This window comes from Conger conger, chromosome 11 (assembly GCF_963514075.1).
Source record: "Conger conger chromosome 11, fConCon1.1, whole genome shotgun sequence".
NCBI lineage: Eukaryota > Metazoa > Chordata > Actinopteri > Anguilliformes > Congridae > Conger > Conger conger.
The window spans coordinates 20,124,677-20,148,645 of record NC_083770.1 but is presented as its reverse complement, the minus strand read 5'-3'; the positions used below and the strand labels follow the sequence as shown (position 1 = coordinate 20,148,645).

At 44.1% G+C, this 23,969-nt stretch overlaps 1 protein-coding gene across 1 annotated transcript in view; it reads right to left on the bottom strand.

The window, feature by feature from the left end:
* The window catches only part of tmem8b (transmembrane protein 8B), a 133,652-nt gene that overhangs the window by 53,350 nt on the left and 56,333 nt on the right, over positions 1 to 23,969 (bottom strand). The window contains 3 exon segments of the mRNA XM_061261496.1: positions 4,542 to 4,810; positions 11,613 to 11,746; positions 23,012 to 23,219. Of these exon segments, the coding sequence (XP_061117480.1) occupies positions 4,542 to 4,810; positions 11,613 to 11,746; positions 23,012 to 23,219 (611 nt within the window).

Sequence of the window (23,969 nt, the reverse complement as noted above, 5' to 3'; positions counted from 1 at the left end):
TGGTATGCAGAAGAGCATCTCTGAACACACAAAGTGTCAAACCTCCAAGTGGATAGGCTTCAGCAGCAGAAGAACGAATAAGTCTAAAACATAAGTCTAATAGATAATACACTCTCTGAGTGTATATATATATCCAGCCACACAGTCGAACTGCACACACAAAACCGCCTTCGCTCCAGATGTCTCAGCGTGACTTGAATGGCCCACAGACAGACATATGAAAATGGATTTTCTTTTATTGTTTTTCTCGCTAACCCCAAGCAGCCTAGGCGTTGATTATTTTCAGAAAAACTGCTCCAAGGTACTGAATCTTAGTAAAATACAGTGCAATATGGACTTTTCATTGACTAAAGCGCCCGTCTCGATTCCCCTGCTCAGATATTAACAGCATAGCCTCAGGGCATACTGTTTCAGGACTCTTCTGTTTCAGCTCAATCTGGGAGGATGAATATTCATTACACTCCAAGATAAATCCTCCTATTCATTTTGAGCTGGGGCCAACTGTGATGTTGCCGCGGTGTTCGTTTTTGAAAGGCGGCAAACGGAGAACACAACAGTCAGAACTGCGAAGGTAACTGTGCGGGGAGCAGCAGGTGAGACCCCTTTAGGACAGGTGCACAGCAGGGTCCTTCACGGCTTTCAGAACTACTCTCCATTCTTCTTTTCCGCTGCAATGCCATCCGCTGGGGCAACAGAAAGCTGGTTAAAAAGACCAGCCGCACAAAGACATTCATGCAATGGCAGGTTAAATACAGAAACGTCCCTCAAGACTTTGGCGAGATATTTAATGAATTTGTCATGCAGAGCTGCTCTCGCGCGATTGCGGCAGCATCAGTGCAACGTGGACTGTGTGAGCGAGTCATGTGTCAAAAATGCCGTCTGGGAAAAGGACAGACGCACATTGCAAGCCTTCGCTTTGGGGGAACTTCCTCTTCCAAACCACAGGGTCCCTACCTCTCGCTGGCACTCACTTGTATGACTAAATGCCAGTTTATAGCCCAGCGACAGAGCATAGCTGTTATCGACGATGTGCAATAGTCTCAGCGACATTTGGTTTCTACTGGAGTGCGTTTTTGCTTTTGTTGCTAAGGACAACAACCACAGTCTACGTTCGGCAACAGCAGAATGTTCATGACCATTGTGCCATTTCAGTCGAGCGTCACTGGACTATAAACTGGTCTTAAGTCAGCTCAACCTTCACGGTTTGAGGTCACAAATATGTGACTAGAATATTCTTACCTTATAATACTGATATAACAATCAGTACTGATATAACAATCAGGTGATAAAAAGCAATGGAACACTTTGGAATGGAAGATTACTAAAGTAACATTACTGTGTGTTCAGTGGTTGAGAATACTGGTTCAGTGTGGATGGAAGGCCAAAATAGAGAAGAAAATATCTGTTTTCAAATGAACCTGTGTTTGTAACCTGTTTCAAAACCTAGTTTCATGTTGAGTATGGAGCTGGTGTGAACTGGTCAACCAGCCACCAGCTGTTTCAAAACCTAGCCTGAGCAGTTTTTTTCAGCAGGGTAGGGACATGGTCCACTCTACGGAGGGTTAACGCGTGGAGCATAAGGGGGATTGTGGGGCAGGTGGCAGGAGGGCACTGCCCTCGAAGAGACACATGAGCAGAAATCCTGTTAGAGGCAGGCTTGAGAAAAGCAATCCAGAAATAGGGGAGGATTGCTTTCCGTTTTCAGAAAGTATATTTCTCTCACGTACGGCACAGTTCTTTTCTAAATCTGTCCTATTTGAAAGCTGGTGCGCCGCAAGGAATTGAGGTGAAAGCGTCGCGATTTTCACTGTAAGAAATATATAAATAACAAAATAAACTCAAGAGCTAATTGTAAAAAAGAATTCATACAGGAAGTTAATTTACATGAAATGCTAAATTTATGCGGTACGCACCTGTCAGAGTCAGACCTTAATGAGCGTAGAGGTCAGAGGTCAAACTATTTCATCGAACAATAAGCAAGATGTTTGGAGAAAGACTGCAAAATCAGACATCAAGCTTATAAGACCAGCAGTTATGTCATAATGCATTTCTTTTTTCATCAATCAGTTGACTTACGTTCGAGCTCATGGTAAACAATGGCTTGCCTTGCGAGAGAGAGAGAGAGAGAGAGAGAGAGAGAGAGATTGGGAAAGATGGCAGAAGAGAAATTTATCAAACCCTACTCTGTAATTCGATTGTACTCAATCTTCTAGGTGCTTGGGAGCGTTGGTTCCCATTCTATTACCCCAAGCTCCTGGGTTGTGTATATACCTGCCTCTGACATCTGTGGCACAGGACTGAAAGGCGTTTTTTATTCCTTTTAGAGAACACAGGCCATGCCGAGGGCAAGAGCACTCGCAGTTTTGCAGCCATGCTATTATATCATGTTTGTTTGTGAATTATTTATCTCTCCCTCTCTCTCTCTAAGGCTCCTACTCTTTTTCATCACAAATTATTCTTAGCCTGCTGTCAAGCTTGTTCAGAATTGCACTGCATCACACGCAGATAGTTTTGCCGGGAGACCTGATTGTACAGGGGAACAACATGACTTCTTACAGTGAGGATATATTTTTAAAGCTTTTTCCAGGATTTATACCAAACAGATTCTATAAAAGGTGTCTGAAGATCATGAAAGATGGGAGAGCCCTGCCCTTATAATTGCCCATCCTGAGCACAAATCGGCAGACCATCCAATCACAGCGTATTGCTCCCTCGGTGGGCATTATGTCTGAGCCGGCCGGTTCAGCCTCATTGGACGTCAATGGCCATTGATGGTTCACCACCATCCCCCCGAAAACACATCATCACCATGGACACCAGGGGAAGGATGAAGGAGTGGTGGTCTTGATGATTGTAAAGCACCAAAACACTCGACCAACATCACAGTTCTGACCAATACAACCTCCACCGTGGACAACTCACTCTCAGAAAGAAAATCAATTAAATAAAATTTTACTTGTATAAGAAACATAAAAAGGTTTCTTTGGCTTGTCTCCAGAGGAGAACCCTATTTGTTCTACATGGAACCCATTATGGTATGTGTGAAAGCATGAAAGCTTCCAGATCGATCCATTTTGCCTGACCGAGGACCTTTGACTGGAGACACAGAGGAACCCTTTGGAACCCTTTCTTCTGAGTGCAGATGCCCGGAAAGAGTCTCCCACCTTACTGTGCTGCATTCTGGCCCAAGCGGCAGAGCCAACAACACCAATATTAAACTCCCCTGCTTATTTACGTTTTAAAACATACTTGTTGTTTTGCATTCAAACAAATATCATCTCCTTCTGCTGCTCATTTTTCTTTCTCAGCAGAAGCCTTAAACGGGAAGCCAAAAAACACGCTTACGGCTCCTCACAGACATGGCAAAGCCTCCACATCTCTTCCTGTGGGCTCATGCGATGACAGAGGCGCACGGTCGCCTTAAAAAACATCCCGCCACACCATCCAACAATGGGGCCGCAGAGCAGTGAAAGAGGCTGGTTTTGGGGGGGGGGGGGGCGCTTTTTCTGCCCTCTGCAATAATAGGCTTCTGTGTGATTGAATTTCCCCTCTCTATTTCACACCTTCTGCGCGGCTGAATTGGTGTATTTATCATGTGGACTAAAGACGCGCGAGATTGAGGAATGCGTCGACGGCTTCAAACACTCAATTGTAGCCGCGGCGGAATAATAACGTCGACTTCATTCTGTGACAAGCGCCTCATCTGAGGCCCGGCGTTTCCATCTGTCAGCGAGATTCATCACCGGACCTGCGCAAACACGCTTTCCTTTACCTCTCCGCCCGACGGCCGGAACCCACCTGGGACCTCGCCGGCAAGGTTTAAACCCCTGCACGCGTCCCGCCAATGCGCCGGAAATGCCCGGGAATACCGATAGCCTGACGGCAGGATGGAGCCATATGCTCGCAGCGTTTGTGCAAATAAATCCCAATAAAGAATTAATGGATTCCCCGCTCAAATTAGCAAGCTGTTGCCGTTTAATCCTCCGCGCTTCAAATGTTATTTCTGCAAACACCACAGAGACGCGGCCTCAGAAGTGCCCCGGGCAACCTTTACCGCTGGGGAACCAGAGAGGGACTGCCATGCCACATGGTGCCAGCACAGGCAGACTCAAATACAGTACAGGGGATATTCCAGCTCTTTGAGAAAGTAACCCAGCATCTCTGTGGGTTTGTCCTGCTTCAGCCAGCCCTAACTAACATCTACACCGAAGAATATTCAGCAGAAGGTCAAGCAGGACATGCGGGACTTGTAATGTTAGCACAAGGTCACGTTAACCCTTTACTGGGTACAACCCCCTTAACATTCTAATCACTACTGGTAACAGAAAGCACTGAACACTGAATTCTCTTGCTTTAACAACGTAACATTCAAACTCCGTACATTCCAAGAAGCTCTTGGTGGCGGTGGTGGGCGTGGGACGTGCTGTTGCACAGCAACACTGTAGTCACAGCAACCTTTCTACCGCACTTTCCACAACTGCAGGCTCTTCAGGGGCCGGCAAGCAGACCGGGACACAGATACGCCCACCCAGAGGACTGACCTTTGACCTGGACGCCGATGCGGAAGTAGACGTCGAGGTTGCCCTGGGTCCTCTCCACCAGGATGTAGTACCACTGCTCCCAGGAGGGCAGGGGGGTCTCCAGCTCACAGGTGCTCCCGCCCTGGCAGTCCTGGGAGGTGGAGTTGTGGAGGGGGGGAGCGCGGGCCCTGATCTTCAGCAGAATGGGACAGCTCTCCGTGCTCCTGTTCCGCGTGCTGCAGTTCGCCAGCTGCACCCGCACTTTGGAGATGTAGTTTGGGATGAACACTCTGTAGACACAGAAAACAAGAAAGAAAAACAACACAACTGCGTTATAGACACTGTCACTGTCTATCTGCTGCTGATGAAGCCAGCAGTTCTCACTTTGGGAATGTGGTTTGAAATTAACACTAGACAGAAAACAAAAAAGGAAACAGCCTTGGGATATAGAGCACACTGTCAAGCCTTGTGCACCGTTTTATCAAACCTTTATATTACCATTTATAATGAATCTTTTTGCCTTTATTTATTTTTGAACTTGTCTGTTATACTGCTGAAACCAGCCCAGGGACTACAGATATAGTCAACACAGTGCATCTACACTGTCCCTGTAAAATAAATATGTAACTTAAATAAATAAAGGCAATAAAACAGCATAGGCATATATTCAGAAAATAACTTTTTACTCGTTCTTTTTCTGTAATGGTACACTTATTTCACCCATCGTAACACACTTTCAAAGTGCTGCGTGTTTTGTAAGCCGCTGTAAACAAGAGTGCAATATAATGCAATATTTATGCGATGTATATACGTATTATCAGGTAACAACCTTGCTTTTTCCTACCAATAACGTTTATCTAATGCTTACTTTACCCAAGCACTAGATAGTATCAAGCACCTTATTAAGCCTGATCTTCAAGTTTCTGTCTGATAATCAATGAAGAATTATGAAAATGAATAGTTTTGAAGTCTTTGGTCGTTTCTTGAGTTTGTCTGTTTAGCTGAGCGCAGCAAGACGTGCCCTTTAAAGACCAGTGTTTCAGCTCTTCCCAAAGGGACTGTCAGTCTGTGATCCACAGTTAAAGACAACGAGCAGGTTGATGTGGATCAATGGAGCAGTTTTTTATGTGTCGAGAGAGCTCCAGGGACAAACAGCTCGGGGAAAAAAACATCCCTCAAAACTGAATTAATTAAAGTGCTGACCAGCTGAATCGATCAATCACCGTGGCAACAATCCCTAACCAGGCGTTCGGACCAGATGTTACACCAGTTATTCCCTTCATCAGCATATTACGCAGCTGAGCTTAGAACCCCTCATTAAAGTCCTCAGAATTAGGGGCTCCTTTCATAGTACGGCCACCTATAATGACTACCCCATGCTAAAGGGCCCAATCTGTATGAAGTTTTACTATTTGACATACTTCAAACACCCTCTACTGTTACACTGGCTGGTACTGTACATGGAGCCGGGTAAATCATGGTGCTGCTCTATAATGAGGCTATATAGATATACAATATGGACATTCCTCATCGTTAGAATGACCATTCCACATTGAAATATGGAAATAAAGGCATATGTTTGTTTTTGGAGGCTATTTCACAAAGCTGGATTACAGAGTTAGCCGGATTACAGAGTTACCTCAATCCAGATTTGGGAGGGGTCTGGGTTTTACTCAGTGCAGTTATCCAGCTAACTCAGTAATCCTGCTTTGTGGGTTTTACTCAGTGCAGTTATCCAGCTAACTCGGTAATCCTGCTTTGTGGGTTTTACTCAGTGCAGGTATCCAGCTAACTTGGTTATCCTGCTTTGAGATACAGAGCCCTGGTTCTCCTTAGTGGATCCAGTTGGGCAATCTCTGTTCTAAGCAATTAGACTACAGTTTAATTATGATTGTGTAAACGAAATAAAATGAATGCCTTCCTGTTATAATAATTTTCTTTTCATTTGAATGCAAGCTGGGATAAAACAAAAGACGTGATCAATGAAATAATTAATAATTGTCCTGTTCAGACGTTGTTTAGTTTGCATGTAACTGCAGGCTCTAAAAATCTCACTCATCTCTTTCATCATTTTGAAATGAAACATTTACAAGATAATCACAAATAAATTTCATCAAACACTGCAATAATTGCTCACATGCTCCAAAACATCATTTCAGATGAATAGTTGTGAAAAGAAAATGTTCTCTCCAAACTTTGCACTAAAATCACAAAATACCTTTGTGGGTTCAATGAATTTACATTTTAAAAGGCTTTAAGGAATTAAAAGACTCTTGGGCAATGATAAGAAAGCATTTTAATGTTTCATATGTTTTTCTGCAGGGCTTAAAAGCCCCTGCTTTGGAAAAACCTTCTTCGGGGGTAGATCTTAAACACTTTGTCCTATGTTTCAGGGCCATCTTGGAAAATTATCACATTTTTCTACACTTTTCTAAAAGAGCAGCTGAATTTTTCTGTAACTGTAAATGTCCTTTTTGTCTGACCTCTGAGGACATCTGAGGAGCTACAGAGCCACTGTCCCTTGTGTTTCCTATCAGCTTCACTTCACACATACACGTTCCTGTCCGTTTTGAGTGTTCAGCGGTGAATAAAGAAAGTGGTAAATTAAGTGGAACTTTTAAATGTAATTCCTTTTCCGAATAATTTTTCAGGATCAAATAATTGGTATTATCAAAGACATCATTGCTTTGACTTCCAGACATCACGTAAAAAATAGCGCTGGCTTGAACTGGCTTTTACTTTGTCTGCACTGGCTGGAATTAAATATGTGTGCCATATTGCACTGCTATTTGCGTAATATCTTGTGAAATCAACTGTGATGGCAGTCTGTTCAAATATGAGACTGACGCCATTTGGACACAGATACAGATATAGTTTCCAGTGACCATAGTCTTTGTCATGGACTAGTGGGCATACTATCACTTATACTGTATGTAATAATAGCATTTAACATTATCTTCCCTGGTTTAGCTTTGAGAGTTTTCTGTGGTGTTTTCTGTAGGGATTAGTCCAGAAAATATGGTTAGCAATGACAGTTATGTTCTGAAAAGCAAAAGATGTAAAAAAAGAAGAGAAATTGAAAATATCACACTTGAATGGATTAAAGGTAGAGTCTGTCTGCAGACCCTAGGATGGAATTTAACAGCTGCTCCAGCCACCACAGGCCGTCCTGTATGGGTTTCCTAAAGAGTTTCCTGTGGAATGCAGGGAATTGTAGTCCTATTGTCCCTACACAGGCAACGAGCTGCAGCTGTGCTGATTAAACAATCACCCTCAGCTGTGACATCCTGCCAGTGGGGAGGCTGCTATCCGTGGAGCTGCCGGCCTCCAGGGTTTATGGGATACAAGAGGAAGCTGACAGCTGCTGAAGTGGAGGACCAGCACTCTGACACGGTCCCCCCCACCCCACCTGGACTCAGACGATTGTCCCTGTCACTCTCTCCGCTGCAGAAACCTGCTCCTGCAGCTGAGTGCTTTTGTTCTAGCCGACCCCGCGGTGGAGAAGGAGAAAAACATTTCCTCTCCCCGTATGCCTCGACTGACACTCGGGAAACAGTTTACCAGGGAGGTGCAAACAGCACGCGGACTGTGTGTTTCTTTCACGGAAGGTGCGTGATGCTGTTAGAAATTAATCACGAAATGTAAAAGCAAACTATGTTTGTGGCTTTTTGCAAACCACACAGCTGGAACAAAATCAGGACTTATTGCATAAACGGCTCAGTTTAGAGACGCAAAAGCCACCACTGTGAATATAGGTACAGCATATATTACCTTGTAGAAGAGTACAATTCGTTGCCAATTTGGTTGTGATATGAATACAAATGGGGAATGTTCATATGACAATTTGGCTGCGATATGAATGATTCCCCAAACAATCATAAAGTATTTTACAGTTTAAAACCTGTTCTGTCACAGGACTGTCACACACATCCTCTGCTTTATATTTAGTAATAAAAATGTCAAACATAGTTTAAGAAAGTATAGCAGTCCCACATCTGTGTCCCATTGGTAACATTGCTGATGTAATTAGCAGGAGTATCACTGACGGAACACATTTTTGTGTTAACTTGAATAACATAACCGAATAACATGCTACAGCCAGTCCTGCAGCGTTCCACAGGACCTTCAAGGGATAGCCAGGACAATGCTACCGTTCCAAGTATTCTGGGAATGTTCAGAGGACCCAAGATCGGCTCAGTGGCACAGGCAGGGTTCGATTTGGCCGTCGAACACATCACAGCGCCGAAAAACCTTAGGGCCTCTGACGAAGCAATATTTCTAGTCTCCCAAGTAGGCAAGATGATTTGAATGAGCTAAAAAAGTGTTTAATTCTATTTCATTTTAAACTGTTCCCCTTAGGGACGTGGGTTTTCTGTCACGCGTTGCTCTGTTGTTGTGTAATTGTTGGAGCCTCTTATCTCAAAGGGCAGGCCTCTTTTTCCAATTACAGTGGGTGACGGGAGCGTTCATTGTCTATCTCTTTTATGTTTTCACTACAAGCGCAGGAGGTACATTATCTTCTGTTAGAAGTCAGACAATTAACATTAGGTACCTGGTCGAGATCTCGCAGACACATCATTAAAGTTCACCGTCTACAGAGAGCTCTTTGGATTTTCTGCTAAACTCTTCATGAATATCAAATTAGCCATGAGTAATAACCACGGGGAATAATCTTTATTCCCACCGATTTTACCGTTTATGTACAGAGAAACGAAGGGGTTCATTTTAAGGTGTTTTTAAACAAATACTGTCATTTACTGCTGATTTTGCTTTCTCCGCTAAATGGGGTGTAATGCTCTTTTTAAAACTTATTTCTGATTAAACACTTTGAGTCATTTTATATGCAATTCTAAACCTTTCAATATTTGAGCATTGCTGGAAATGATCTTTTCTGTAATAATTTGTCACTTTCTATAGCTGATCCCCAGACTTTAATTCAGAGCACTGTGCGCATTGGACAGCTTGTGTGTACACATGTGTGTGTCCCCTTTGTGCATACAGGCGGGTGTTTGTGTCTACTGTTTGTAGATTTTGTGCATGTGCGCGTGAGTACATTTGTTTTTTGTGTGTAAATTACACAGTTTGTGTGGGTGTGTGCGTGTGTATACATGTGGTTTCTGTGTGTAAGTTACACAGTGTGTGTGTAGGTGTGTGCGTGTGTGTGTACATGTGGTTTCTGTGTGTAAGTTACACAGTGTGTGTGTTTTTTTGTGTAAGTTACACAACGTGTGTGTGTGTAAGTTACACAGGGTGTGTGAGTGTGTGCGTGTTGAAGTTACACAGCGTGTGTGTGTACATAAGTTGCAGAGCGTGTGTGCGTGTGCAAGTTACACAGAGTGTGTGTGCATGTCTAGGTTACACAGTGTGTGTGTGTGTGTGTGTACGCTGCACAGCATGTGTGTGTGTGGTACACAGCATGAGTGTGTGTGTGTAAGTTATACAGCGTGTGTGTGTGCGCGTGTGTGTACGTTACACAGTGTGAGTGTGTGTGTGTGTGTGTACGGTACACCGTGTGTGTGTGTGCATGTGTATAAGTTACACAGCATGTGTGTGTGTGTGTACATTACACAGCGTATGTGTGTGTGTATATGCAAGTAGCACAGGGTGTGTGTGTATGTGTGTGTGTGTACGGCACACAGCGTATTTGTGTGTGTGCGTGTGTGTGTAAGTTACACAGGGTGTGTGTGTGTGTACGGTACACAGCGTACGTGTGTGTGTGTGTGTGTGTAAGTTACACAGGGTGTGTGTGTACAGTACACAGCGTACGTGTGTGTGTGTGTGTATGCTACACAGCGTGTGTGTGTGTAAGTTACACGGGGTATGTGTGTGTGTGTACGGTACACAGCGTGTGTGTGTCTGTGTGTGTGTACGCTACACAGCGTGTGTGTGTGTAAGTTACACGGGGTGTGTGTGTGTGTGTGTACGGTACACAGCGTGTGTGTGTCTGTGTGTGTGTACGCTACACAGCGTGTGTGTGTGAGTTTATTGGCAGTGTGGTTGATTAAATTCTCGCCGCAGCTCTGCTGGAGGAGCCTGGCAGAGGAAGCAGTTGAGGAAATGAAAAGAGAGAAAAAAAGTCAGAGATCAGATAATTAAAATAAACGCAGGGACCGAGCGCACACTGGTCTATTAGCTCATTCTGCCCCAGCGCCGGGCCCCAAGCACTGCTCCGTTATCTCCTGCTACAAGCCCGGGGTGAAAACAAACACGTCTCAACATATTATTTTCTTGTTTTTTACATTCTTTTTAGAGAGACTTCCCTATAAAAAAAAAAAAGACAACACTATCTATTCCATCCAGAACTGGGGAACTTGGAACTAGCAGCCAAAAAACAAACAAACAAAAAGCCTCAGTCAAGATGCTTAAAAACACATTGCACATTTTTTAACAATATTTCACCATCTAATCCTGGGAACCCAAACAGCTAATGCTTTCAGATGGCTTCAGTTAATATCCGTAGAGGGAGGGGGTGTGGGGGGTGCCTGGGAGCCAGGCAGTCTGCCTGGACTGGTTTGCAGGAGCCGCATCTCTGTTTGTGTACATCTCCCCTCCCCTCCCTGTATTGTTTTTAATGGTCTTTTATTTACTAATTGAGGCAAAGAGTCCATTAATATGTGAAATTAATGAGAGGCGAAATTCACTGTGGAGCTCGGGGAGGGAAGGGGGGGGCGGGGGGGGACGTGTCCGAAATCACAAACGCGTCGAGGGCTGAGCAGACCTTTGGTATGCGGAGCGTCTCCCCAAATGGAGCTGCCGCCCTAATTATCTCTCCCCAAATGCCATAAATAAGATTACTCTGCTCGCTGGGACAGGACATCTTTTATTTCATAAACGATGCAGAAATTGTGCATAATGTGCATAATGCCTTGTTGTGTCATGTAGGTAAGTACAGATGCTTTTATATGAGTGGAAGCATGAGTGTGTCTGCGTGTGTGTATGAGCATGTGTGTGTGCTTGCATGCATGTGTGTGTGTATGTGTGCATGTGTGTGTGTGCATGATGACTGTATTTATGTCTCTCCGCTGTGTTTATGTCATTTCCTGTTTGGCATTATCCTGACTGATGGGATGTGCTGTCGGTGTGGTCACCCACTTGTAAAGCACCGATCTGTTGTGGTCGGGGATCATCTGATCAATGTAGTATCCGGGATACAGCACCGAAATTCCAATCAGCCGTTGGACAATGAGCTGGGGCTGGAACAGGTACTGGCACTCCTCGGAGAGACCCTAAAGAAGAACGGAGAGAGGGAGGGAGGGAAATGAGAAAGATTGATATAAAATATGATCCGGCAGCAATTCTCACTGGTGATCCTTCAGCATCAAGCCTGTGGAGATTTGACGTTGAGGGAGAGCCCGGCGCACTAATTGAATCCTCCATCACGGGACGGGCACATACATTTCCACCGGAGCCTGCCGGTGAACGCCGGTGCACGCCAGCGCACAGATGTGTGTTTCTGCTGACCGCCGCATTCTACCAGTCCCGCCGTGAGTCACGACATGATAGAATATCATCCGTTAGCATCGCAAACACACCGGCGCGCAGCTCTTGTGTGTGCGTTATCCAGAAATACATCTGCCGCGTCTCGCTGGCGGAAAGCGCTCTTCTGCGGCACGCACTGCGGGCAGGCTGCTCGCACTGGCAGGAGCGGAGCGCAGCGTTCCAGGAGGTGTGGGGGAGGACCGCGGAGGGCCGGTCTTCCCGTTTTTTGGCGGCGGTCCCGGTCCTCCCGAAGCCAGGGAAGCCGTAGGGACACTGGGCAGGGGGAGGTTTCACCGGCAGGTTGCACACCTGAGGTTGATTGGCAGCCGGCCCAGACCTGTCTCTGACTTCGGCCAGACCACAGTCATCATCACTATGGTGCTTTTAGAGGGGGGAGGGGGGGGGGGGGTAAAGCTGTTTGTTTCTGTTCCAGTTCCCCTTTCTGTAATGAAAGTGTAATGTTTGTGGAGTCTCTGTATTCTTTTATTTCTCAGACTCTGAAAGGGGGAGTAATAAAATGCATGTTTTTACTGACCATCCTCCTCATGGCTGTTTTCCACTTTGGTTTTGCAGACAGGGGCACAGCACAGAGGGTTACTGGGTCACATTAGAGGGTGGTGAGTTGGGGGGGGGCGATTGTATATGGGTCAGAATTCAGCCACCTTACACTCTGAGAAAAAATGGTTCCCTGTGAGTCCTATCTAGGTTTTTTGTTGGGCAGAATTACTGTTTATCTGGGAGCTTTCACACTTCATACCTACACTAGAGGGTTCCATAAAGAATTAAAAAGGGTTCCTTTGTGGCGATAAGCCAAATAACCCTTTTATCTGAGAGTGATTGGGCTCCCTTAGCCGCCATTTTGTCACCTCTTGTTCACTCACACCCTGAGTTGTGACAGGTTCTAGGGCTACTCACTAAAGTCATATCCACATCCCCCGAAAAAAGCCTGCTTTAATATATCTACCATATGAATAGATTTTCAGCTCAGATTTCCAAAACATTTTTTAATGAATGTCTCTGGTTTGAATGTGACATTTGCAGTGCCCAAGAGTTGCTTCTTTTTGTTATAAAGCTGCATATCTCACTGTATTAATGTTCATGTCTTAGAGAGGCAGGGGATCAGTGAAGATATTGCTGACAGGATATTGTCCCCGTCCAACACAAGGCAGTGGGAATTCACTTAATTTTGCACATAAATATACAGTGTAAACATGAAGGCATTGTATTGAAAAAAAATGAAATATTTGAAATTCAACTGAAACTGAGATATTTTTCACAATCTGTAAATGTGGCCCCTTTCATCTGTTGAGACTCAAAAAAGTATCTCTGTAAAAAAACGAATGATATTAATTTCATAAATGTGCAAATATAAATATTTCGGTAATATATCAACATTTCCATGTTCAGTTATCTGCAATTCTACCAATGCCCATTTCAGCAAACCTTCCAGAAGACGGTACTGTGGTCTAAGCCTCACAAGAAGAAAAAGCACAATCATTACATAAGGAGACAGAGCGTACAATTGGTAATTATGAATCAGATGAGTTGTATAAATTTGGCAAGGACATATTTTCAACAAGAGACTATGTTTTTCCGTGAACAGGACAGCGTGCATGTGCGTGTATGCGTGCGTTTGTTTGTGGGTGTGCCCCCGTGCTTGTGTGTATGTGAGTATGTCAGTGTGTGTGTGTGTGTGCTTGCCTGCGTGCATGTGTGTGTTCTTGTGTGTGCGTTTGTTTGTGGGTGTGCCTCCGTGCTTGTGTGTATGTGAGTATGTGCGTGTGTGCTTGCGTGTGTATGTGTGTGTTTGTCTGCGTGCGTGTGTGTTCTTGTGTGAGCATGCATTTGTTGGTGGGTGTGCCTCTGTGCGTGTGTGTGGGTGCATGTCTGTGTGTGGGGGGCTGTCTGAAAAACGTATTATGCATCAGCAGCTCTGTGCCATTTGCCCAACATACCTCGATCCCCCTCCATGCTCCCTCACCCTGGAAAAATACATCAGTGTCAGGACTGACCCGGGGTGTTGGTGGCCGCTTCTCATTGGTGTGGGTTATGTACAGTGTAATGGCTTCAGCTCAACAGGTTGGGGCTGCTTCTCATTGGTGTGGGTTATGTACAGTGTAATGGCTTCAGCTCAACAGGTTGGGGCTGTTTCTCATTGGTGTGGGTTATGTACAGTGTAATGGCTTCATCTCACCAGGTTGGGGCTGTTTCTCATTGGTGTGGGTTATGTACAGTGTAATGGCTTCAGCTCAACAGGTTGGGGCTGTTTCTCATTGGTGTGGGTTATGTACAGTGTAATGGCTTCATCTCACTAGCTTGGGGCTGTTTCTCATTGGTGTGGGTTATGTACAGTGTAATGGCTTCATCTCACCAGGTTGGGGCTGCTTCTCATTGATGTGGGTTATGTACAGTGTAATGGTTGGGGCTGTTAATCTGGCATACCTGTGGCTCAGCTGAAAGGACTCAGTGGATCAGTCATGCTTCGTGCTGAAGCTACTGAGCCATGTTATTGCTACATAAGGCACTGCACGACCCGTGAGCTTGATATGGCTGTCTGTCAGCTCAATGCCGGCAAAACAATGAACACGGCCCTGTCATTACCTGGGATCACAAGGACTGCTTTCAACACCAAACGACCCAATCCACATTTTCTCTTTATATAGATTCAGTATTGAAATAAATAAGTAAAATAATAAATAAATAAAAAATATAAAAAATAAAAAAATAAAAAAATAAACCCTAATTGCAGTCTTTCAGTTGAGCGTAATTAATCATACAATGATTTTCTCTGCCTGAATGGTTGTCTCATAATTGCATCTTAATTAATTCCTCACCACAAAGCATGTCAAATGTAATTTCTTTAAGAAATACGAAGATCCTCAAATAAGATTTTGTTTGATTGAAGACATAACCATGTCAGTAGTTCTGTGCTGCACTGTAAATAAAGACCTAGATGCCAATCTCACACCAGACACTGTTTTTTTAAAGAGTGCATAATGTAGATTCATATGCACCAGTGTAACTGACAATTAAAATGCAGCAGTTAAGTCTGACATGTCAAATTAGAAAATGCTAATTTGGTTATTTTGTTATTATGGCACAGTCGCAGATACAGAGACACACACACAACATACACATGGGCGCACACACATCACGCACACACACACACACACACACACACCAAGACAACAAGAATACAGGACAACAAAAGCAATGACGCAGGACATCTGTGCACAATAGCTGTGGCTATTTGCAGAAGTCTGTTGCGTACAGGTATATTTGTATGGCTGGCTGCTTTGGCATTCATTTCCTTTTATCTGGGCTCGCGTTCCAGTTCCTAATGCAATTCCTCAAACGGATCGACATGCTCATTTACATCTGCACAAAGCTCCCTCTCTCGCTGCAATTACTCACATTCCGGATATCTCCATTCTGCGTTTGTTCACTCTGACAAGGCAGCGAACTCCTGACTGCCTTATTTTTCTTTTTTAGAGCGAACAGCTGACGAGACGCCGCGCAGCGCGTCTTCGGAGACTTAAAAATAAAGAGGTTTTACTAGCTTAGCGCACCCCTGCACCGGCCTCGGAAAGAAACGGGAAGTGTTGGGTTCTGGAGCGGGCAGACAGGGTAAAGCTGCCTTGCGCCTGACAGATCTCCAGTAATGAAGAGTGAGCGGGGAGACTGGGCTCCCGTCGCCATTAACGGACAAATTGGGAGAATGTCGGGCCATCTGTTGTTCGTGGCGAGCTGCATGCATAACACAGAGCCTCGTTCTCCGCTGTAGGAGACGGGGTGAGGCCTCCTCGCGATGCTGCGGCTGTCGCCCGGACACCACCTCTGTGAATCCATCACGCCTTATTTTTTTGAATGTGACGTCTCTTATTTTTAAAATGTAACGGTCTCTCGTCCTCTCCCGCTGGTGATGCAGGTGTCAGGAAAAGACACACAAATCACCTCCTCTGCGTGACGACCCAATTCAGCCAACCTTGAGTGAGTATCGCAGGTGATTAGGGGCCCTCTGTCAAAAGCTGGGCCTTGTGAAATGTGGTCGCAACTGAGCTATCTTCGCTCTATGTGTTTGTTTTTAATTCGGACGCCGGCCAAATGCAATTACAGCCACAACAGCCCACATAAAATCTGAATTAAACCATTATATGCCTGATCCTTGTAATGAACACTGCCAATCTTTTACCTGGAAACAAGTGATGGTGAATTATTTCAGATACAATGAGTATTAGTGGAATTAAGGAGTGTTAAGGAAGGCAAGGTGGTTGCTGAGTAGCTGACAGAGAAACAAAATGTCCTCTTGCAGCAGGCCAAGATATTGAAAGTCTAAGACTAGGCTGAAAACTGTACAGATGGGACTCCACCATAGCGAGTGACAGTTTGTTGTGTGATGCTAGACTACAGCTGTGGAAACACTGAGCAACTGAGAACAACCCCATCCACCACCTTCCCATTTCCTCCAATCAATGATACAAACTGAACCTAATGCCAGCTACCTTTATATAAGTCTGACAAAGTGGTTTGGTGATGTTGCTTGTTTAGCTGAAGCATCTTTCTTTCAGTGATAGTGGAGTGAGACACATCAGTGCTGTTTTTCACCGTGCTTTGTGTTTGCCAGTTCACACTCTAATGGGAAGACCTGGCTGCCTGTAAGGTCAGCTCCTGTCATTGACGGAGAAGAGAAAAGGGTGACTTCTAAGCTTACAGGATGAGGTAAGCAGAATCCTCAGCCGTAAATACCTTATGCATATTATTAAACATATCAGATTTTAGTTGTTTTTGGTTTTTTTGTCCAGAGCCTCTCATTTGATACGCACACCTGAGCCACCCTTTTCGCTGGAGAGCTGATTCAGGGACAGCCCAGCTCTCTACGTTCATCTCACAGACAGAGAACACCATCCCTGCCAGATCCACCAGAATCCAGGCCAGATTTTATCTGCAGCCTTTGCTATACACTGGATCCTCCTCTCTGTACTGTTGATGCTTTTCCAAGAGGGTCAGTCCTGTGTCAGTCAAAGACATGACCATAGGGTCTGGGCAGTAAGAACGCACCACACGGACATACACACATACACGCAGAGACATGTACATGCATGCACACACACACACACACACACACACACACACACACATACACACACACACAGACGCGCACACATAGTGTGTTTCAATTTTGTTAAAAGACGCTAATAAAATACAATTAAATAAAATATCCTCTTCTTAAAAAAATCCCCCCCCCCACATTGACCAGAGAGCTGCCACACTGTTTATTACTATATATAATAATATTATATTGTTATATATTACTATTTATTAGTGGCGATTTACCAGGAGTGTATCACCATGGTGCCGTCACTGAGCATGCTCAAACCCTCTCGTGTTTAAAAGATTTAGGGAGCTGCACATTGAGTGTGAACTCATCGCTGGCATTAATAATGTAATACAAGCTGGGAGACGCAGACGTGAATTTGACAGCTGTTGGTACTGTCAGGTACTTCTCAGTGGCGAAACGATTCTAGCCGTAGTTTTGTAAGCGATGCTTGTGATGGCCAGGATTGTTTGATGGAAAGTGTGTTTTCCGCCCTGTGCGTCAGCCATCTGTTTAGATCGCTCTAAACCAGGTGGTCTGTCAATTGAAAGACTACAGGAGGAATGACGGCGCTGGTGGTTCATTGGGAAATATCGTGCCATCCCTACAATGCAGCCTCAGTACTGATGAGAATGTAAATCAACGTGTGTGCTGCCTGTGTGCGCAATTACACATCAATCTCTCACTGACGGGCACGTCGTCAGCTGCAATGCAGGCTAATGCGTGATTGGCTGCTTGCGTGAGGGAGCTGGGCTTTTGGTAGGTCAGTTTAAAGTGCCTGTTGTTGTTGTTTTGTCATCGTCTTTTTCAGTGCAGGGTCACTGAGTTAGCTGCACTGAGTAAAACCCAGAACCTGCCTAAGTCTGGAACATGGACTGAAGTAAAAAGAGGTGTTCCGGGTTTTTCTCAGTGCAGCTATCCGGCTAACTTGATCATAATGTTTTGTTCTGTTTTGCTCTGTTGTTTTGAATTGTTTTGGTTTTTAATTATTTTCATTTTTGGTGTCAAAAATTTGTCAAAAGGTTGTACTGGATAACTATAATGAATGGTCAGACTGTGTCCTTTCGAACGTGAGTCGAAGGGGTTAATCAAAACCTGCAACACCCACTGTGCTATTCTACAGCCTCAGCCTGACGTATGTCACCGTTGCTAAGCATCGGAAAGCAGCAATTAATAAATGAAGGCTGCATTCCGTGAGTCCTTGGTGGGGGGGGGGGGGGAGGGGGGTCTGTGATGTGGGTCTTGTCAAAGGCCAGTCTAATTATTTCCCTCAGAAACATGTGGCCACAGACGCCCACTGGCCGCAGGTACTGTCATTTCATCATTCCCGCCCACTGAAAAGGTCGCCCTTCCTCCCCCACAGAGCCACCTTTTATCAGTGTTTCTTAAGCTGCCGGGAGAGCTCCAGATAATGTCTCAGCCACCATCCTCAGCCCTGGGCGAGGGGCAAATTATGACTGCCCTCATTTCCCGAACAGCGTTTCTGGCCAGAACGCCCTCCCACAGTTCATTAACAATGGGTAGACAGCAAGCGGCGACTGAAAATAATGTGAAAGTGTTCAGTTCACAGTTGACTTGATTGTGTATCTGTTAAGATACTTTGCATTGTTGCATCGTGGTAAGGGATGAGGTAACTGCGTAACGGGCAAGGGTTTATTTTCGGTTTGCATTTGGGTTTTATATTTTGGTTAAGGTCAAAGGTTAAGGGTTTGATCATGTTGCAAGGCTGAGATTCAGGTTAAGGAAACCAAGATAATAATCATAATATTGATATGATAATAATCATACAATACAAAAAGATCTATTACACATGTATTACAACAGCAACAGCATATGGCTGTCATTTACAAATATGTTATTACACATTAGTTGAGTATGTAATTACAATATTGTTCAAAGATTGGCTCAACATAAAGTGATCTAGATCGCAAGACATTAGGAGCCATAACAGCTGCTTGCCTAACGTGGTTTAGGCGCCTCAGGGCTAAAGAGTACAGGTGCTAAAGTGTGTTGGAACGGTTTGATAAAAGTTATCGCCGAAAGCAATTAAAGCATAATTACTGGGGATATGGAGCAACTCTCAATGGTTCACGCTGGGAAAATGAAGCAGCCACTTTGTAAATCCAAACATACGTGCGCAATGAACAGGCATATATCATATCTCTGGGGGATTCAAATCCACAAAATGGATGAGAATATCATCTAGAATAATTACAGGATGAGAGCAGCTTTGGTATGTAAATCTCTCCAAAGGGCAAGAGACAAGACAATTCAGGAATTCAGAAAATCCATATCACACACACGCGCACATGCACATACACACATCACACAGACGAGCATGCACGTGCACACACAGCCACACGCACATCCACACACACACACACATGCACACACACAAACACACACATGCGCAAACATACACACACAGACACACACGCACACACCATCTTTTTCTTTGAATGAGAGCTGAACTGCAATATTCCTTTACAATCCTGTTCCCCACTGTACCAGACCATTAATATTTTGACATTAGGATGTGGTAGCATCTGAGAAAATGTTACGCGGAACAGACATGTAAAACATCAGAGAATAGTACATGCATTAGCTAGTCCTATAGCATGCCTTGGGCACTGCACCATGGCTTTACTCAATTATGCAGCGTGAACAACAACAGCGCAAACGCACATATGCACAGTAGTTCTGTCATGTGCGGTCGTCATGGTGAGCCAAAAAGAATCAACGACAGTAGCTATGAAAATGAGTTTAAAGCCAATTCGACATCCTGTCAGCCGTGAAGCATGCTGTAGTGATGCGTGTTCGCATCTGAATGAAAGGAAGGAACAGAAGAAAATGGCACTGTGAAATTGTTACAAGTATTTTTTAAATGTGAAGAGATTGAAGGACGAAAATAATTTTGAACAGGTCCTGTGAGATTTGTATTTTTTTTTCCCATTTCATCGCAGACAGATTTTTGCGAGATTTATCTCCCAGGGTTTTCTGTGCAGTGCAGCTCATGGTACTAATAACCTCAACGCTCTGAACTCACAGTCCTTTATGATCATGCAGTTATCTGCTCTATGAGGGCCACAGGCAGGGAATGTGGGCATAATGGACTATACAGCCCCAGGGAACATGTTTATGTGTTTAGTTTCCTGTCTGTCTACAAGTTTTCTGTCTGTCTGAAGGCTGCCCTCAAGGCTGCATGTTTTATTCTGTCTCATTAGAGAAAAGGGTTCTGAAAGGGTTTTTTGGCTTGATTCCACAGAGCAGCCATCATCAAATCTGGACCTCGAATCCAAATCTGGCTCTGGTTTTCTTTTCTCACAGGTAATTAGCTGAACAATTAGTGCTCCTGTCATCACACCTGACTCCCAGGTAGCGGGAGGGTGGAAAACCAGCAGTTTGTGGACCTCGACGACCGTGATTTGTTGATCCCTGCAATACTGGAACCTTTTCTAGTTCTTTCTGTAACCCTCAGTCATATGTGTGAAGTGTGAAAACTCCCAGACAAAGAACCATTTTGCCTGACAAAGAGCCCGTTAAATGGATAGGGTTAGGGTACGTTTTAGAACCATTTTGTGTAGTAGAGTATAGTAGGAATATTTTTTATTGTTTGAGATGTTTTCCTGTGGCCATTTTGTCAATACTGCCCATTGTAGTGACTAGCATCAGCAATCTAATAAAACGTGTACCTGTTGCTGTATTGATAAAAGTTGTGCTCCTTTAGTGGTATCAAGCATTTGCCAAGAGTGGAATAATATTGTTGCATACCAATGCAGCATTAGCTTATGATGGGTCAATGATGGATGGGGTTTTCAAAGAGGCAACTCATTTAAAAAATATATATTTCTATGTTCAGTTGAGCTTTACCTATGCTCTCATATTTGCTTAGTTCAGTCTTAAATCATATAATGTATTTTTAAACAAGATTGATCAGTTCACTCCCCCAAAATGCTATTCGGAAACGCCATACATGTTTCTGCAATAATACAGTTTGTGTGTTAAACATCAATTTACACTTGCTGAAATGTATACTGCTTCTTATAGTGCGCTTTTACCAGATAATACTTCACTTCTGATCTTCAACTACTTCTGATCTTCAACTGTAGGGAAATGTAATGAACTTGAAATTTATATAAATGCCTTTCTCTCTTGTAATTACTTTCTGCACTTCAGAGTCAACAAAAGAGCATAATTGTGTTTTCAGAATTTAATATATTGGTTACACCACATGACACACACACACACACACACACACACACACACACACACACACATACACACACTTATTTTGATGATTCATAGGGCAATTTAAGTTTACTACTGCAATGTACAGTACATACATACTGAAGGTCACAAAGATACTATCAGATCATACAAACCCTCTCTGTTGATAAAAACGAAAGATAGTTTATATAGATAATAGGATTCTGCCTTTAAGGCAGAATGTCTTGGACACATTATTGAGTGGATGTCCCTAGGAGGGGGAAGGGAACCATTTGGTTAGTGACTTTGGAGCAGACAGGTGATTCAGTAGGAAGGCATACAGAGCTCCCCCTATCCTACACTGACTCTCCCCAAAAGCCCATTATACTCCAAATACATTAACATTGATTCAAGAACCAAAGAGCTGTCCTGATATAAACCAGACATACACCACAATCATTGCACTTATATTCAATAGTCTGTGTATGCGTGTGTATATACTGTATGTATAATACATTAAAAAAGAAAGCACATTTTTGAGAAGCTCAAATTTAGACCCAAAGCTTTCAAAGTTTAAAGGCACTGAAAAGGCGTGGGCTGCTTCTATCCAATCAAATTTTCTCTACTGTAGCCTTTCTGTCTGAGCATTCACCACTCAAACGCTACCAGCCTCAGAGAGAGATATACCTCAGACTGGATTTATTGGGTCAGCAGTGAGCTGGAATTGGAGACTTTGTCCCAATTACTCTGACCACCAAAATAAACGTGGACACAAGGTGTGGAGGAGGTTTCACCTCTTCGGTTTTCTTTCCTGTTTTTACTCCGGTTCCCTCCCAATCAAGCATGGCTCACACCATAAACCCCAACCTCAACACCAAATCCCTTCATCATTTCGGCCCCAAACGGAGGCCAGGAGGATTATGGGGTCACGGTTCCTCCCGGTGTGTGTGCCTCGGTGGATTGTGTGAAAGAAGGAAGCCCTCTGAGTGGGAAGTGGGTCTCCTGTGAGGGCATTTTGCTCAAGCCGGCGGTTCAGCACATTTCCCAGCAGTGAGATTACTTTTTTTTTCATTTGTTCAATATATCCATGCTGCCTCCAGACCAGGTTACCCCACAGTCCAACAGGCAAGACACACATCAGGTCCCACTGGGTGCTGTGGGGACAGGCAGACTGGAGGGGTCTGATCCAACATCGGCTCAAAGATACAAGAGCAAACATATCAACTGATACCTTCCCCCGATTGGACAGAACAATGTCCAATTACAATCTTAGCTGTTTGACTACTAGACACTGTCAGCACCAGATCTGGGTCAATTACATAGTTGTTTTGGATTCAAATATGGTTTATTGAACTTGTCTGGTGTATTGAAATCACTCTCAAAAAGTGTAAGCTCCACCTACTGGTCCTCTTGGTTCAGTTGGACCAGGTAAGATCAACCGAGCACAGAAAAGTATTTGAATCCAAACTAATTACGTATTTGACAGATGTCTGCTGTCCGGACTGATTTTATACAAGGGGCTGCAAGACAACACCAAGTCAAACCCCAATGTATTAATGTGAATTGTACCTTATCCCACCTGTTCTGCTGTTTGTTCTCTGCATTTTTTGTAAGTTGCTTTGGATAAAATTGTCTGCTAAATAAAATGTATTGATCAAATCAGGGAAAGGCAGCCATGCTGTAAGCTGAGCATCAGAAAATGAGCAGGCACCTTTACAGAAATCTTCCCCTCATCCTTTGGCAGGTGGGCAGCGAGGAACCAGTCTCCCGGGAGGGGACTGGTGACGTTGAACACCCCGGTGGTCCGGTTGGGCAGCGTCCACGTCAGGGTGACGGCAAACGATCCGGGGACGATGGTATCCCGGGGAAACTGGGTGTGCAGGGGGTTGATGACGGGGGGAGCTCCAGATCTGAAATATCTGTGAACAGGGAAAGAAGGGCCAAGCATCCAGTAAACTCACCACAGGAGTAACCACAGTATCACACAGAGCCATCATTTAGCCTTTAGCATTAGCGCTATCGACAGTGTGAGTCTCGTTGCATTGAAATCATGATGTCGCTTAACTCATAACAGTGGAGCTCCATATCTGAAACATTAAATAGGAATATACTGTAAGGGCTAAACATTAGGCATTAAATTAAACCAGTTTATTCAAATTACTCATTCAGCCACATGCATTTAACTGCATTAAAACCCAGAATATAAGCAACAGTTGTTGTTTAGACAACACTTATAACACATTTCACTTTATATACAGTATGTGCAAACCTACAGCCCTAATTCAGCAGATAATTGAGCTGATTACTGTATGTAAGCAAGGTTTATATATAGGTTTATTTATATAAGGCTGGAATAAATCCCAGCACACACATGGCCCTCCATGTCACAGAGTTTGAGAGCTCTGCAGTAAGCAGGGGGCTGAGGGGGTGGGAGGGAGCACAATGTCAGCTGGAGCCATAATGTTAGCATTAGTCTGCCATTATTTAAGTCTCATTGCTGTCGTTTTCCTCATAACAGCCATTATGAATCAGGCAAGAACAAACACGGGAGGAGAACATTATTAGTGTCACCCTTGAATCCTTGAGTCAGACAATGTTATTTTCTTTTTGTTTCTTTTACTAAAGGGAAAAGGCATATTGTGTCTGATGTTAAATTATGCATGAAGAGA